Source organism: Amblyomma maculatum, chromosome 1, assembly GCF_055883805.1.
Source record: "Amblyomma maculatum isolate TAMU_Amacu chromosome 1, ASM5588380v1, whole genome shotgun sequence".
NCBI classification, from domain to species: domain Eukaryota; kingdom Metazoa; phylum Arthropoda; class Arachnida; order Ixodida; family Ixodidae; genus Amblyomma; species Amblyomma maculatum.
This window is the reverse complement of record NC_139344.1, coordinates 427,229,338-427,244,369: the sequence shown is the minus strand read 5'-3', so window position 1 is coordinate 427,244,369 and position 15,032 is coordinate 427,229,338. Positions and strand designations below refer to the sequence as shown.

At 43.6% G+C, this 15,032-nt stretch overlaps 1 protein-coding gene across 1 annotated transcript in view; it reads right to left on the bottom strand.

The window, feature by feature from the left end:
• The window catches only part of LOC146209315 (sodium-coupled monocarboxylate transporter 1-like), a 38,642-nt gene extending 31,659 nt beyond the window's left edge, over window positions 1–6,983 (bottom strand). Inside the window, exons 1-2 of the mRNA XM_084579947.1 lie at window positions 6,648–6,983; window positions 1,072–1,137 (exon numbers count right to left, since the gene is read on the bottom strand). Coding sequence (XP_084436073.1) covers window positions 1,072–1,137; window positions 6,648–6,983 — 402 coding nt within the window. The remainder of the gene's footprint in view (window positions 1–1,071; window positions 1,138–6,647) is intronic.
• Window positions 6,984–15,032: the final 8,049 nt, after the last annotated feature.

Below are 15,032 nucleotides of genomic sequence, written 5' to 3'. Positions count from 1 at the left end.
GTTGTATATACTCTGAAGTTTTCTGCATAAACTTCAAATAATCCATTTCTTAAATCATCCAGAAGTGCCATCCTCCCGCATAACCGTCCTAGCGGAAGACCTGTGAAATTTATTGTCTTGTTTTTCTTTCGAAGGATAAAGGCCAAGAAACAAATAAGGAGAATATACGATTTAATGTTAGCAAATTTGGCAATATATCAGTTGCGAAACTTCCTTTCGAAGCCTGACTATTATCTGTGACTGCATCACGCAGATTAGCAGATAGAGGCACCAGCAGAAAGCGGCAAACAAAAACTACTGCCGTTCGTCGTAATTAACTTCATAAGGAACGTCATCAGTTGCGGGAGCAGCCTAATTACAGCCACTTACGGACAGACCTCTTCTTAATTAGCTCTTGCTTGAGCCAGTTGTGGGCACCTTATTCTTTCGAAAGGACGTAACGCCTCAACTTAAACGAAGTACGTTTAGGCATTTATTTCGTTCTCTAGTACTTCGTCTAAGGTGCGCAGTTAGGAACCTTCGAAATGTAATAAGAACTCGTAGACTATGCTATCTTGCACTATATACTTTTTCATGTATTAATTCTCTATTATATTTTTGTATTTTGTTACAAAACGTGTTTCAGCGATTTTGTTACCAGCCGACACCTTGCTTATCTAGCATCTCAGCGTCTTTAACTTGTCAGCACTTTGCGCACCAGAGGTGTCTGGCAGTCTTTTGGCACAGTAAGAACTTCGAACGTTATTACAAGCGACAAAATTAAGTTTCGCAAATTCAATGATCAAAGTGGTCTTCCTTGCACATGCAGCTGCTGGGAATGTAGACCGTGTCGCGTTAGGGGAACTACTTTCCAGAGCAGAACGCGGGCTACACGTGTGCCGAACACTCAACTCAAAGGGCCCGCGAATACGGCACATAAGCTTTTCTTGCGGCGAACGTGCACAGGAAGGCAGGAGGGAGTGCAAAGAACAGCAGTGTATCGACCGCACAAAGTATCCTAAGCACAGCATCGGCGTTTCACAAGTAAACACATGTCTAAAAAATAAAGCAGAAGTTTCTTCGAGTACTCACCGTTAAGAAAATGTAAATTGCACAAGCGGACAAAGAGATTGAAGCGTTGAAACGCATACGAAGATACTGCAGAAAAAAGAGAATTGAAATAATTAGTGGATTAAACGAAAGCCGGCTTTTAAAATCGAATAACTACTGTTTTGTTAACTACTGTACTTTGAATTTTTGTTAGAGTTTGTTTGAACGGATGTTAAATTGATGTGAGTCTACACTGTAATTTACTGTGGGACAACTGCTGCCATGTATGGGCCCTCAGGCACTCTTCAAGCTGTTCTAGAAACAGCTTTTTTCGCCTGAGGGCCTTCAACCTCGAGTTGAAAATAAATTGAATTGAATTAAATTGAATTTATTTGCCTCAAGTAGGTACGCTAATACAGTAGTAGCTTTTTTTATAAGAAAAAAAAAACACAGAGAATGCAACGGAGTATTAAACAAAATGCGACAAGCTAGAGAAACTAGATAACATTTCATATTTTCTGTTTGTTTTACAACGCAACATTCTTCGCACCTGAGTGAGACTCTTGTCGAACTACTACTGCTCATGCTGCCTCCTGCACGATTTACTGTAATATATTACCTGCTACATATGCTAAACAGACCCAATTGGTTCGACCATATCAAATTTGGGAGATCAATCCGTAATCCATCATTATCGCCCAAAGCTTGTAATTCACAAGTTCTCCAATACACTATACGAAATGAAGCGTTGAACTGCTTACTCTGCGTTACTTATGTGTTTCCATTGATTTTTCTTCGTACCATTTGAATTACGTGAGAAATCATCTGGCGTTTGCACCTGAACAAATGGTTAAGATACATTCCTCGGGTGCTGGACCTATAGTTAATGTAGATCTTGTATTGTAGACAAATGAGTACTTTTGAAACTGGATAAATAATTCAATGCGCTAAAAAGGCAGCTACCTATCGAGTACTGTGTGATAGCACTTTGTTTCTTTGTCTCATTAAAATTTTCCTGGGAAAGTAAAGGATGTGTGCTAACTAACCGCAAGTCTATGCGAGATATTTTAGGTGCACGTGAGGGGTAGTTTTAGATTTCAACTGCTTAGCTACCCACTAATACTACATAGTCACACATAATAGGCGCGACTTGTGTTCATAAAGGCGAGAATGAAGGGTCTTACGACAGGTCATCGTCCTTCAGCGGGGAATTCAGAAATACTTTTGTATTCTTTAATAAATCTCCTGGATATTTTTCGTGTAGCTACTCACTCCTCTTTTCTTCTATTTTGACAGTCCTCACCGGAAGGGAGAGGACACGGCGGCAGCAGAGGCGAGAGTGAAGATGCCGACTGAAGAGCGCTCTGACATAGTCATAGGAGAGGATTCTGGCATTTGTTTTCGCCTTTTTTTTTTTTGAATTTTGACAAAGCTCTTAGCCCGATGCTGTGGCCAAACCACTAAGAGTGGTGCTGCCTTACAAGTGTTTTTTTTTTTTTTTTGGCTAATTGACTCCTTCGGTGAGCCGTTCCAAATGACCGCCCCATTTTCTTTGAGTATTATGCGTATATATTCGCTGTTCAAACTGTTCGAAGGCAGTCTAGTCCAGTCTAAGCAAGATTCCGTGGTAGCATGTATCAAGGTAACGATTAGGCTCTAACTTAGACTAATGGTCGACGAGTGAAGCCGCACAAACTCTGCTCTTTTTCTAATTTGATAGTTATATCAGGTTTTATGGCACAAAATACTTGAACTGGCTCTACTAACACTTTAAAACAGGGAAGCACTGGTACCTGATGCAAATAGACTTCAACTTCTAAAGTAATTGTGGCTATGATGTGCAACACGCAAGCTTTTCGTAAGTTCAGTTCTTGTGCTTTAAACAATATCTGCACGCATGCGTTACAAATTCATCCTACTGTCATCCACCTTCATCAACTCCTAACGTCTCGCCTGAAATAGTTTGGAAATCCTGAAAACAAAATCAGCAAACCTTGGAGCTTAACTCACATACAATGTAAACAAACTCCGAATAACGGAACTGTACAATGTAGACTACGGCCGCTACCGCTTTAACACACTCAGCTGCGGCCTGTCGCCTAAGATAGCATGGCTTTTGTAGCCATGAGAACCACTAGATAGAACCAATTACTCGATATGGTATCTCCTTGGACAAAGAGTAAGCAGGAAGAGTTTTTGGCGTTCATTCTTCTTTCATAGTCATGAAAATGTAAAAGCTCGAAACTCCTTTCTTCCAATAGCTAAAATGCTTAACCGATCACAGTAAAATATCCCCCCCCCCCCAAATCTCCCTCCTTCTTCCTCCTATGACAGTTCAGCTCATTTACCACTCACTCTAGTTAAAGAATTTCAGTACCCTTATTTTTCATAATCAGATGCAAAAAATGCGAGCACACCGCGATTCAGTGATGAGATTTCCCCATGATCCACACATGATTAAAAACACAGCTGAACCGGCAACAAAGCAAAGCGAAGCATTTTCATCAAGTGTGCAGACCAACTAGCATAGCATCGCACAGCATTAACGTTCCCCGTGATGTTTGCTCATCTCGCGTGGCAAGCAAACGGCCCAGTGTTATACGTGCCAGGCTTCGTTTCAGTCAGGCTTGTACGTTTAAACGCCTGGACAGTACGGTCGTCGTTGTCATTCGGTACAACTGCAGCTCATAACAGCGATGATAGAGCTGTGTTATTGTTGAGCAGCGTTTAAATGCAGCACTTGCTTAGATACTATAGTATATTATAAAAATATATTCTCAGCGGTTGCGGCAATTTTTTTTGCTGCGCAGCTTACCGAAAAACGAAATTGCTCTCTCATGCTTTTTTCCGTCGAAGGAATTAGGGTTATTAAACTACTCTTAGTTCTATCACAAAAACGGCAACACATATCAGTCATTCGCCTTGATCCGAAAGGTGAGTAACCTTAAAGCATGTTAACTAAATTATGATGCAGCTAGCTTTTTTTATTTGCCCGAGGATTTCCGGGACTGTCCCTCCCGGATATAATAGCACGGAATAATATTTTATATTCAGGAGGTAAGGCAACCTCCGTTTCCGCCGTAACTCGTAAGCTGAGGAGTGTTCTCTATCACGGGCTTTAGAGGTCACGGAAGAACCGAGCAACGGCCTTATCAAAAACGTCACAGGATATTACTGTGGATGTACACCATTAGTCTGGCCTGTTCTTTTGTTGTCGCAGCTGTTACCGGCATTTCACTTTTAATTTGTTTCATCCGCCATCCTGAGGTACAGGTGCAACGAAAAGAGCACCGTATTTTCTCCTTTTTGTTGTACGCGGAGCACACCACGCTAAAGCTAAGAAGGAGGGTTTAATCGATCACGTGACTGGCGTGCGCCTCAATTGTGCTGCTCCCACCATGGTTTGAGTGAACGAAATTAGCTGCGGCCGTGACTCATCAGCCCACTCCCAGCGGTAGGCTGATATGTTGAAGATGGTTGCAGCCAACGCGATGAGACTTGCATCGTCACGTGCGCTGACTGCCAGAAGCATAGAGTTTCTTACACTCTTAACTAGAGAGAAAGCTGAGGGCACTGCACTTCAGCCACCATGGGCGCGCTAAGGATCATGGGCCGGTGTGCTACTTGGTGCGGGACAGTCGGTTTTTCTCGGGTGCGCGGAGTGGCGTTACTATGATGTTTCTTTTCATCATCATCTCGAGGTGCGTACATAGACCGCAAAAGCCATAGTAGCGATGGCGCAAAAGCAGACGTCGCCAATAAAAGGTTTCTGTTTCCCGAAATGCCACTAAAAACTTCCTTACGTAATTGCGCAACCATAAATATTTTTAAAACGTTTTTTTTTTTCCTTTCAAAAGCGTGCCTATTAAGTGCGAGACATTGGTATTTGTATTGCTCAAAACTAAGCCAATAGAAAAAAGAACCATCGCTTATATTGCATAAATTTCACATTGACATGCTGCTTCGTTCTCATTTTGCAATTTATATTCACAAAATTGAATGTTAGAACACTGTTTATGGTAGAACAACGTTTATCTTTGCATTAGTTTTGGCCAAAAGTTGTAGTTCCGCACCCGGTAGCTCTCTGGCCCATGATACTTTGAGCACTCATGGTGGCTGAACCGGTCGTCAGGAAATTCTATGTAAACTCCCATAGACGGCAGCACAGCTTTCACTCTGTAAGAGTAAGAAACTCTATGGCCAGAAGCTGAAGAAGAAACCACTGCAGACATATCAGCCTGTCGCTACTACGGGGTCGTCGAGACACGGCAGCGATGATTCTGTTCATTAAAACACACGTTGCGAGCAGCACAATCATGGCGCACGAATGCGCCAGTCATCATCAGCCTGATTATACCCACTGCAGGGCGAAGGCCTCTCCCATATTTCTCCACTTAACCCGGTCCTGTGCTAGCTGCATCCACTTGACCCCTGCGAACTTCTTAATCTCATCCGCCCACCTAACTTTCTGCCGCCCCCTGCTACGCTTTCCTTCCCTTGGAATCCAATTTGTTACTCTCAGTGACCATCGGTTATCCTCTCTTTGCACTACATGTCCTGCCCATGTCCATTTCTTCTTCTTAAATTCCACTAGAATGTCGGTAACTTGAGTTATTTCTCTGACCCACTCTGCACGCTTTCTATCTCTTAATGTTACCCCTACCATTTTTCGTTCCATAGCCCTCTGGGTTGTCCTCAACTTAAGTAGAACTCTCTTGGTTAGCATCCACGTTTCAGCCCCATAGGTGAGTACAGGCAAGATGCAACTGTTGTATACTTTCCTCTTGAGCGATACCGGTAAGCTGCTAGTCATAATCTGTGCGCCAGTCACGTGATATTTTTTTTGCATTTCGCGGGCTCTCTTTAGAGCTTGGAAAAACGATACAGGTGTGGCTTTCATTGTCAGAAATAAATGGAATATGAATTTTAGAAGGTGCTCTTCAGTTTGCAAAACCATTTATTGTCTATATGCAGTAATATAAATTATAAATATCATCCTAATTACTAATTAGTTAATTGAAGAAAAAGAAATTACCTGTGGTGCAGCAGATGGCTTGTAGCTGTATGCAAGTGATTTCTCTGGCCTACCTCAAATGTTTTTTTGTTTTTTTTAACCCTTGGCTAAAGTTAGCTTGGACACCCTGTATATATTGTTACGGGGAAGTATACCTATATGGAATTTGCGCTGTAATTGGCGAAACTCTGCCCTGCCCACAGACTTCAAGGGCCGTCCAGCATCCACACTGTGGCGTCACTCTTCTACAACAACACTTCCTCGGTCACTCGTTCCTCGGTCATCGTCGTCGTCTCTGAGCACACCACTTGGTCGGTCACGTGTTCCTCGAAACGATATATATAAAACGATGTTTGTTGCAGGTTGAATCTTCGCACATAAATTTCCTCAAATATATTCTTGTGTTTCAGTGCCATAGGACTTTTAACGGTTTTTTTAAACGCCACTAGCGCGCAGAAAGATATGTGAGATTTTATACCTCCATATAAGGATGACATTTTTCCCAAAGTACGTACCTCGCATGACTTTCGATCAGCCTTCCCGCAACCTAGAATAACATTCCGCCTCATGCACGATAAATTTGCCACGACCATGTCCGACTCACCTCGAATATGGATGTCACCCCGAGCCCGTAGAGCAGGGGCACGAATACGTGGGTCGCCAACCAAATCAGCAGCAGAGGCGTCAGAGTGCTCCACATCATGTGCCAGCCGTAGGCATAGAAGTGTGCCGGGAAGCCCACGAGTCCCGGTGATGATGTGAGTGAGGCCACTGAAGAAGCGGCCAGCGGAAGCATCTTGAGCGCTCTACTTCCGAGAAAGACTTCCGCCCGTGTGGCTGCGCTTCCCGTGGTGGGCTTGCGGAAGGAGTAGTACAAACCGAGTGCCAGGTTGGCTGCCACCAAAACACCGAACAGAGCGTAATCCAGGATTTGTACCATCGCTGCGCTGTTGCCAAGAAATAGGTGGTTCGATTACGGTTTTCCCGTGTTGACGCGCTGCCTCCGGAAGTAGAAAGATGAGTACGCTTTTCTACAGCACTCGAAGGGCTTCCTGCGGAATACATGAAATGAGATTTTAACGGAGCTGTTTTGATAAATGCACACGGCTTATGCATGCACGATCTTTACGTCTGATCGGCTGCGCTAGGGCGCAAGTGTTATGTCTGGAACTTAGAGCGTACTACAAATGTTTGCCCATTTATACCGGAGAATCCCGCTCCAACGTTATAGACAGTCGGGATCACTTCTGAATATTCTATTGAAACAAATAGACTGGCAAAGCGTCGCCCGGCACTTGCCATGAGCACAGCCATGAGCATATAAACCTCCAGCAGAGTAAAAAGGAAAAACAATTGAGCGAATACCTTAGAATGGCAACAAGTATCATATACCGCACACTTCTCACGCACATTTACTCCTTTAGTATTTATTGGAAATTGATCAAAAAAGAGATGCATTTTAGTCGTCGTAATAGCAGCCGCTAGAATGATACTCTGTGTAGTGGACGAGGTTTGTTGTGGAAATAGACATGACGGAATTCGAGATGTAGAAGATGGTATGGTATGTGGAGCTGAACGAATGTTATAAAGAGGCTGCGGTTAAGAATTCATGATTAAACGTGGTCGCGCTGGCCTCTGTTGCAGGAACTAATGTCCTACACTACACAGGCGTTTCATGCCTTTAATCTCAATCGACGTGTAAGCACCACTGCCCTGGCTCCATTCGCTAAGTATATGAAGAACGCGATGTGCTGCCTATTGAGATTTAAGTGACTCCATGCATGTGAATTCCGCTAGGGTCAAACGAGCGCTGCGGTAAGTAGCGCTGTCAACGTTTTGAAGAAGACGGTGGAGAACAGTCAGTTGACGCGTGCTTTGTCCATGTGCGTCTTTGTGTAGTTTGTGGCATGCGCTACTTGTTTATTCTTTTTTGGTGCTGAAAAATGTCATCAGCATCACAGAAAACATAACAGGCGTGGTGCTTTGTTCATGGGTGCGACCTTTGATACAAACTGTACTCGAAAAAGTGCCGATTTGCCAATATCAAAAGAGATGTACCACAAGAACAAAACGAGGGTGACCAGTATTACTTGGCGTATATTTACCCGGTGTTTTTCTTTTTTTTTTTTCAATGCTTAGGAATCTAATGCTACAAATGTCCCCAAGGGTTCAACGCAATACGAACACCGTTGCATTGAAATAATATCGAAGCTCTTAACCACCGTATTTCAAGCATTCATTTCTTCAGCTGATCATCCTGACGACTGGTGTATGGCACGTGTTGTATGTATGCTTTTAAATAAAGGTTATGCCTCCCTTCTAAATTACCATCGTCCGTTTCATTGACATTATCATCTTGCTAAATGTTGTAACATTTATAGATAATCTTAAATCAAAATTTCTAAGTAAAAAAAGGCTTTCTAACTGGCCTTTCAGCATGGCTATAAGACATGGCTGTTACTCAAAAATTCTCTCATGTTTACATGTAGATATAACCCCCCCCCCTCCTCGCTCGCACGCATACACATACACGCGCGCGCACTCGCAAAAGCTCTCGCACGCACGCACACGTGTACATGTCCACAAATGTCCCAATGTTGTGTCAAGTGGGTGAAAGTTTTTTTTTTTTTTTTTACATTTTACTAGAGCGATCTCGCTTCACATATAAGTGAAGCTAGTTTGTAAACTAAGATTGCCTGGTCTACGCTCCACACCCAATTAACAAATATGAGTGTGCGTCGGCGACCATCTTATATTCTAGATACTTCCGAAATTCCTAAAAGAAAATCATCGACCCATTGTTATTCCGCATCTAAATAACTGTCCCTGTTAACAACGCTCATTCCGGATTTTACTCTTCGTGGTTGATTGGATTCAATCTCCGGTCGACCGATTAAGTAGCATGAAACTTCAATTTTAACGGAATTCGTGAGTCGTGTAAACGACACAAGGAACTAAATGCCTCAAACAGTTTTAGAAATAACCAACAAAATACAGAATCTTTCCTATCACCAAACCCATCATCACAAGCTCTGTCTGAAGTAAGACAGCACTCTGCCTATTTATGAAGATAGCAAGCACATTGGGCTAAAAATGGACATTTCTAACACTTGTGCCGTATTCTTGATTAACATAGTTTCCTTAAGTACACTGCAATAAGCTTTTTCCACAAAAAAATCTTCTAGCTTATACATACATTGTTAGGGCCAAACTAGAATACACCGGCGCTTTTTGGGATACACTCACTAAAACTCTCTAAAGCGTCTCTCATAGCCTGAGTCGCTTTGGGACGTTAAACACCACCAAACCAAACCAAACTCACTAAAACTAATTTTCATTCATTAGAGCTGGCCCAGCTGCTTGTTCTATTTTCCTGAATTCTGCTGTATATAATCGTCAAAGGCTTGGGTGAATGTGAATGGCATACATACTTAGAAATCTCGGGGGAAAACTCCTGAGACTAAATAATATATTGCTAAAAAGTAACACGCACATACAAAGCTCTCCGGAAAAAATTGACAAGACATGCCTCATCGCTAACACACTTATCACGCCAAAATAAGCATTTTCAAATACTCTTCTTTCCTCGAAATTTAACAAAGTGGCATCCACTTTCATTGAACCTTGTTATGAATGTTACATCTTTAATGGCTATTTTGCATTGCAAATGTCCAATTCTGGCACAATGTTTTTACTGCAGTTCATATCCTACATTTCTGTCTGAATTCGTGCGTGCGTGTGTGTGTATGCATGTGCGCGCTTATGCGTGTTTGTGCGTATGTATTCGTGTGAGTGCGTGTGTGTGTGTTCGTGCGTGCGTGTGCTTTGTGTGCGTGCGTGTGTGTATGCGTGTGCGCGAGCTTATGCGTGCTTGCGCGTGTGTCTGTATGTATGCGCGAGTGTGTATGTGTGTCTGTGTGTATGTATGCGTGAGTCTGTGTGTGTGTGTGTGTGTGTGTGTGTGTGTGTGTGTGTGTGTGTGTGTGTGTGTGTGTGTGTGTGTGTGTGTGTGTGTGTGTGTGTGTGTGTGTGCGCGTGTGTGTGTGTGCGTGTGTGCGTGCGTGCGTGCGTGCGTGCGTGCGTGCGTGTGTGTGTGTGTGTGTGTGTGTGTGTGTGTGTGTGTGTGTGTGTGTGTGTGTGTGTGTGTGTGTGTGTGTGCGTGTGTGTGTGTGCGTGTGTGCGTGCGTGCGTGCGTGCGTGCGTGTGTGTGTGTGTGTGTGTGTGTGTGTGTGTGTGTGTGTGTGTGTGTGTGTGTGTGTGTGTGTGTGTGTGTGCGTGTGTGCGTGTGTGTGTGTGTGTGTGCGTGTGTGTGTGTGCGTGTGTGCGTGCGTGCGTGCGTGCGTGCGTGCGTGCGTGCGTGTGTGTGTGTGTGTGTGTGTGTGTGTGTGTGTGTGTGTGTGTGTGTGTGTGTGTGTGTGTGTGTGTGTGTGTGCGCGTGTGTGCGTGCGTGCGTGCGTGCGTGCGTGTGTGTGTGTGTGTGTGTGTGTGTGTGTGTGTGTGTGTGTGTGTGTGTGTGTGTGTGTGTGTGTGTGTGTGTGTGTGTGTGTGTGTGTGTGTGTGTGTGTGTGTGTGTGTGTGTGTGTGTGTGTGTGTGTGTGTGTGTGTGTGTGTGTGTGTGTGTGTGTGTGTGTGTGTGTGTGTGTGTGTGTGTGAGTGTGTGTGTGTGTGTGTGTGTGTGTGTGTGTGTGTGTGTGTGTGTGTGTGTGCGTGTGTGTGTGTGTGTGTGTGTGTGTGTGAGTGTGTGTGTGTGTGTGTGTGTGTGTGTGTGTGTGTGTGTGTGTGTGTGTGTGTGTGTGCGTGTGTGTGTGTGTGTCGCAGCGTATATAAAGCTGCCTCGTTGAATGTTTATACTTGTGCTGAAATCAAGGGCGTCGCCCACTTATGTCTATATCAGACACTCCTGCCGGAGGCGCGCAAAGACCACAAGAGGAACTGAGACTATTCAGTATAGTGATCAGTAAATATTGCCGACATTTCAGAATATGCTGAACCTACTAGTCGATCAAGAATTCCCTCGGCTGCAGCCTATCAAGTGTTGCTAAATGTAATAAACCTAACCCTTAGGCCACGTACAGTGGGCTAAAACGGTTTTTCTAAAACTTTCACACGAGATCCTGGATTACTTCCCTAGCCACCTAGTTTTGTGCAAGCACACGACTGCCACGTCGTATAACCTTCGAATTCGCATTAACTATTTTCTGACGTTCATCCTGCTCAAGTGGGAGATGAAAAACAAAGCAGAAATCCTCCACGCCGCGTTATTAGCTCCACACTTGTCTTTAGTTCGTAGCTGCAGAGTCAATCACACTCTCCGGGCAGCTTTTTACGATGCGGCTGTCAACAGGAAGTACGACAGGTGATTCGGTTAAATCACATTCTCAGAGTCCATAGCACCATTCTGCATCCGTTCCTGACCTACGCCTTCTTGGAAAGAAGCAATAGCAGCTTTTATGAGCGTTTTGCAGGACACCAGAGCTTAAACTTGAGTCTCTATTAAAGTCTGTTTCTTCTAATAATGACACTTTAATGTCTTTGAACATAGGCTCTGCGATACGTGTCACCTCATTTTTCTTGTATTCATGGAAGAGCAAAACATACGGGTCATTTCACCCAAAGCTATAAGTAAAAATGTTTAAACCTTGATTTCTAGATTATAAAGCCACTTTGTCGGTATAGGGAACCCAAGCTCAAGTTTTGCCGCGCGAAGCCAGCGTCGCATTTCTCGCGTGGTGGCGAAATATGAAACGCCGGGACTACGCCGAAACAGGTGCTCGAGTTGAGCCTGACGGTTATTTAGACATTAACTTAACCTGCTGTAGTAACGGACGTCTTTTACATCACATTAAGGTTCTCTAGCGTGTTTCTTTTTTTTTCTTTCTAGGCTATACCTTTATGTCTCTTCATCTCCCTTGTGCTTGGTTTATCAGCGCTTTCAGTATTTTTTTTTTTTTTCTGTTCCATTCTTCTGCTCCTCCGCATAGTTTTTTTTTCCTCTCTGTGGATTTGTGAACCTACCATTACAATGCCATAAGAGACTGCCAAGCTCTATTATCCACCCCAGTTTATTTCTATATAATTTCTATTCGTTACAGACTATCCTACTATTATACTGCAGTCTCTCTTTTTTGTTTTCGTGTTTTGTAGTACGTCTGTCTCTCTCACCTTACGTTCTTTGTCATCCCTGTTTTCTGTTTTTGTCTTGCGTGCAGGTCTGGATGCTACCTTTGGGAGCTCTTCTTTCAAGAAAGAAGAGCTTTCTTTCTTTCTTTCTTTCTTTCTTTCTTTCTTTCTTTCTTTCTTTCTTTCTTTCTTTCTTTCTTTCTTTCTTTCTTTCTTTCTTTCTTTCTTTCTTTTTTTTTTTTTGTAGGGAAAGCTACACTGCGCTAGGTTTTGAAGCCGTCGGCGTGGCACCGTGGCACCGTGGACCGGGCCACGTGACCGTTTCCTAGCAACTGTCAAGTAGTATAGACCAAGAGCTGGGCCAGGAGTTGGAGGATGAAAGAAGAAGAAGAAGGAGAAGAAGAAGAAAAGGAAGACATATAACTCGGTAGCTGGTAGAGGCGAAAGACAAGAGCGAGTTGCTAGGACAGACGATTCGTTCTGACGGCGGCACATTAAATCCAAATGTTCGCAGAAAAATGCGCTGCAACAATCATAGCTTTCGCTGTATCACTAGGTTCAAGGCATGCTTAAACCCGCACAATTTTTATTTTTTTTTTTTTGCTTCTTTATGCCGACGTGGTCCACGTTGCGGCTCGGACCTCGTTTTTTTTTTTTTTTTATTGTTAGCATGATTATATTTCACATTCTAAAAAAAACTCCTTTTTTAATCTTGAGCAAGCCCGGCAAAGCCTTTGCTAGTCCGAGCTCCCTCCCTTTTTTTTTTTTGTTTGCTTTTTGAGTTGTCCGAGAGGTCAAATAAAATGGGTAAAAAATGGCGGTTATTTAGCGATACGGAAACACTTCCGCGGATGCAAAACGGGGGAATAAGTAGTGTTGTGTCGTGGGCAGTCACAGCAGCTGGCGAAGCGCTAAAGGACGAGACTCGCATGTGAAAGTACGCAGATTCCTTTGTAAGCTTTTCCGCAGGACCTGTATATTCTTTTTGGAAATGAAAAGAGCAACGTTCCTGCTTCCCTGTCAACTCATAAATATTGCCAATATAGAAAGGCGGCTTGGAGAAGCGTCGAAAGAGTACAGTGGTTTAATACCACAGCTAGAAAGTGAAGAGGATGGAGGATCATCCTGAGTCTCGCTCTCCGCGTGTCTTGTTTTGTCGATTTTCTGCGCTCGGTCCCTGGTTTACGAGTGCTCTGAAAGCAACCAAATCAACAGATATCCAGCTTTCAACATCCGCGACTCGCATGTGTGATTGTGCCCTAACGGGCGCCTGCCTTTTCATTTATGCCGCAGCAGAGAAAATATCGAGGAACGAGGCCTTTTTATTCGAAAACATGCCTTACTAAGAAGCTTACAAATTTTCGAAAATTGTTCGGAAGTGCAATACAACGGCCTGCCTGTGGCTCGACACCACACACATGGGACGCCCCATTCGCACCACAGGTTTCATGAGCGCCAACATATTACAATAAATGAAGCGCAACCATTTCATAAAATGAAACAAACAGTGTGCCTGGTCTCAATGTACTTGGATTTCGCTTGCTTCCCAACCCTGCGAGCCGTTATGTATCCTGCAGCACGGGGATCACGCGTGTCCAATGCATTACCGAGCTTTTCTGTCTGCTAGCATTCCTGCCCGTGAAGAAACGCCTCTTTCGGCTTTTCGGCTGCAAGATTTGCTTTAGTAACGTCGTAATATAAAAACGTATATACATCACATGCTAAACCTCAAAATGATGCTCAAAAGAGTGTGCCGCTTGATTTCACACTGCCGATAATAATTTCGCATATATTAAACATTATAACAATAATATACTTCATAGCTGAATGGCGGCTCAAGATGCATTTCCTAGTATGTTGTCGCTCAGATGAGAAAAGTTATTTCTCTGTAAAAAAGTCACGCATCGCTGTCAGAGAGAGAGAGAGAGAGAAAGAGAGAGAGAGAAGGCAGAGAGGTTAACCAGGAAAGCTTCCGGTTTGCTACCCTGCACTGGGGAAGGGGAATGAGGAGTTTAAAGGAGAAAGATAGAAGAGAATGATAGGAAAGGTAAGTCACAATTTCTCAACAAATTTGTGTCTCTCATAAAACTCATAAGTGCTTTGAAGGCTTTGCCGTTAGACGCTGTCAGTGGTCTATACTATGGAGTAGACGTAAAAGGCTTCAAGCCTTTAATGAAATTTGCTCCACATAAATACCCGCCAATCTGGCCAATCTTTAAGGTGGAATGCAGGCGGTACATCCTCACCAGCCTGAGCGAGTGCATACACCTACAAAAAAAAAAAAAAAAAACGCGTGGCGCTGACAGCGAAAGCAGTGAGCGGAGCCATCGACATCCCAGTTTGTGATTTTCTGTGACAGATGGCGCTGTACATCTAGGGCTACACATCAAGAACTACTCGTAAGGACAAAAATTAAGGACATTAAAGTAGCAAACAACTTGATAGTAAAGAGGAAGCCACGGAGATGGTGGAATAAGGAAATCACGGAAGCCATTGAAGAACGACGGGGGAACACCGAGAGGCAAAGAAAGCATAGGTATCTCAGGAGCAATTAAAGCAAAAATGGAAAATGTATCGACAAAAGAAACTTGATATACAGGTCCTCGTCCAAAGTAAAATTAAGCACTCCACTGATCGCTGGATGGCTGAAATTCACAATGCCACTAGAAGCGGACCAAGAAAATTTTGGAACCATGTAAATTGGCCAGGTAAAAAGAATCAAAGAAAGCAGGAACGGATTCAAGATGACGAAGGAAGTTATTTAAAGGGAGACAACGTTGTGAACTACATTACATCAGTGACATCAGAGTCATTCAAGAGCGACGATAGGGTAATCTCCGCAAATCAGGGAGCAACACAAGATGGCCGG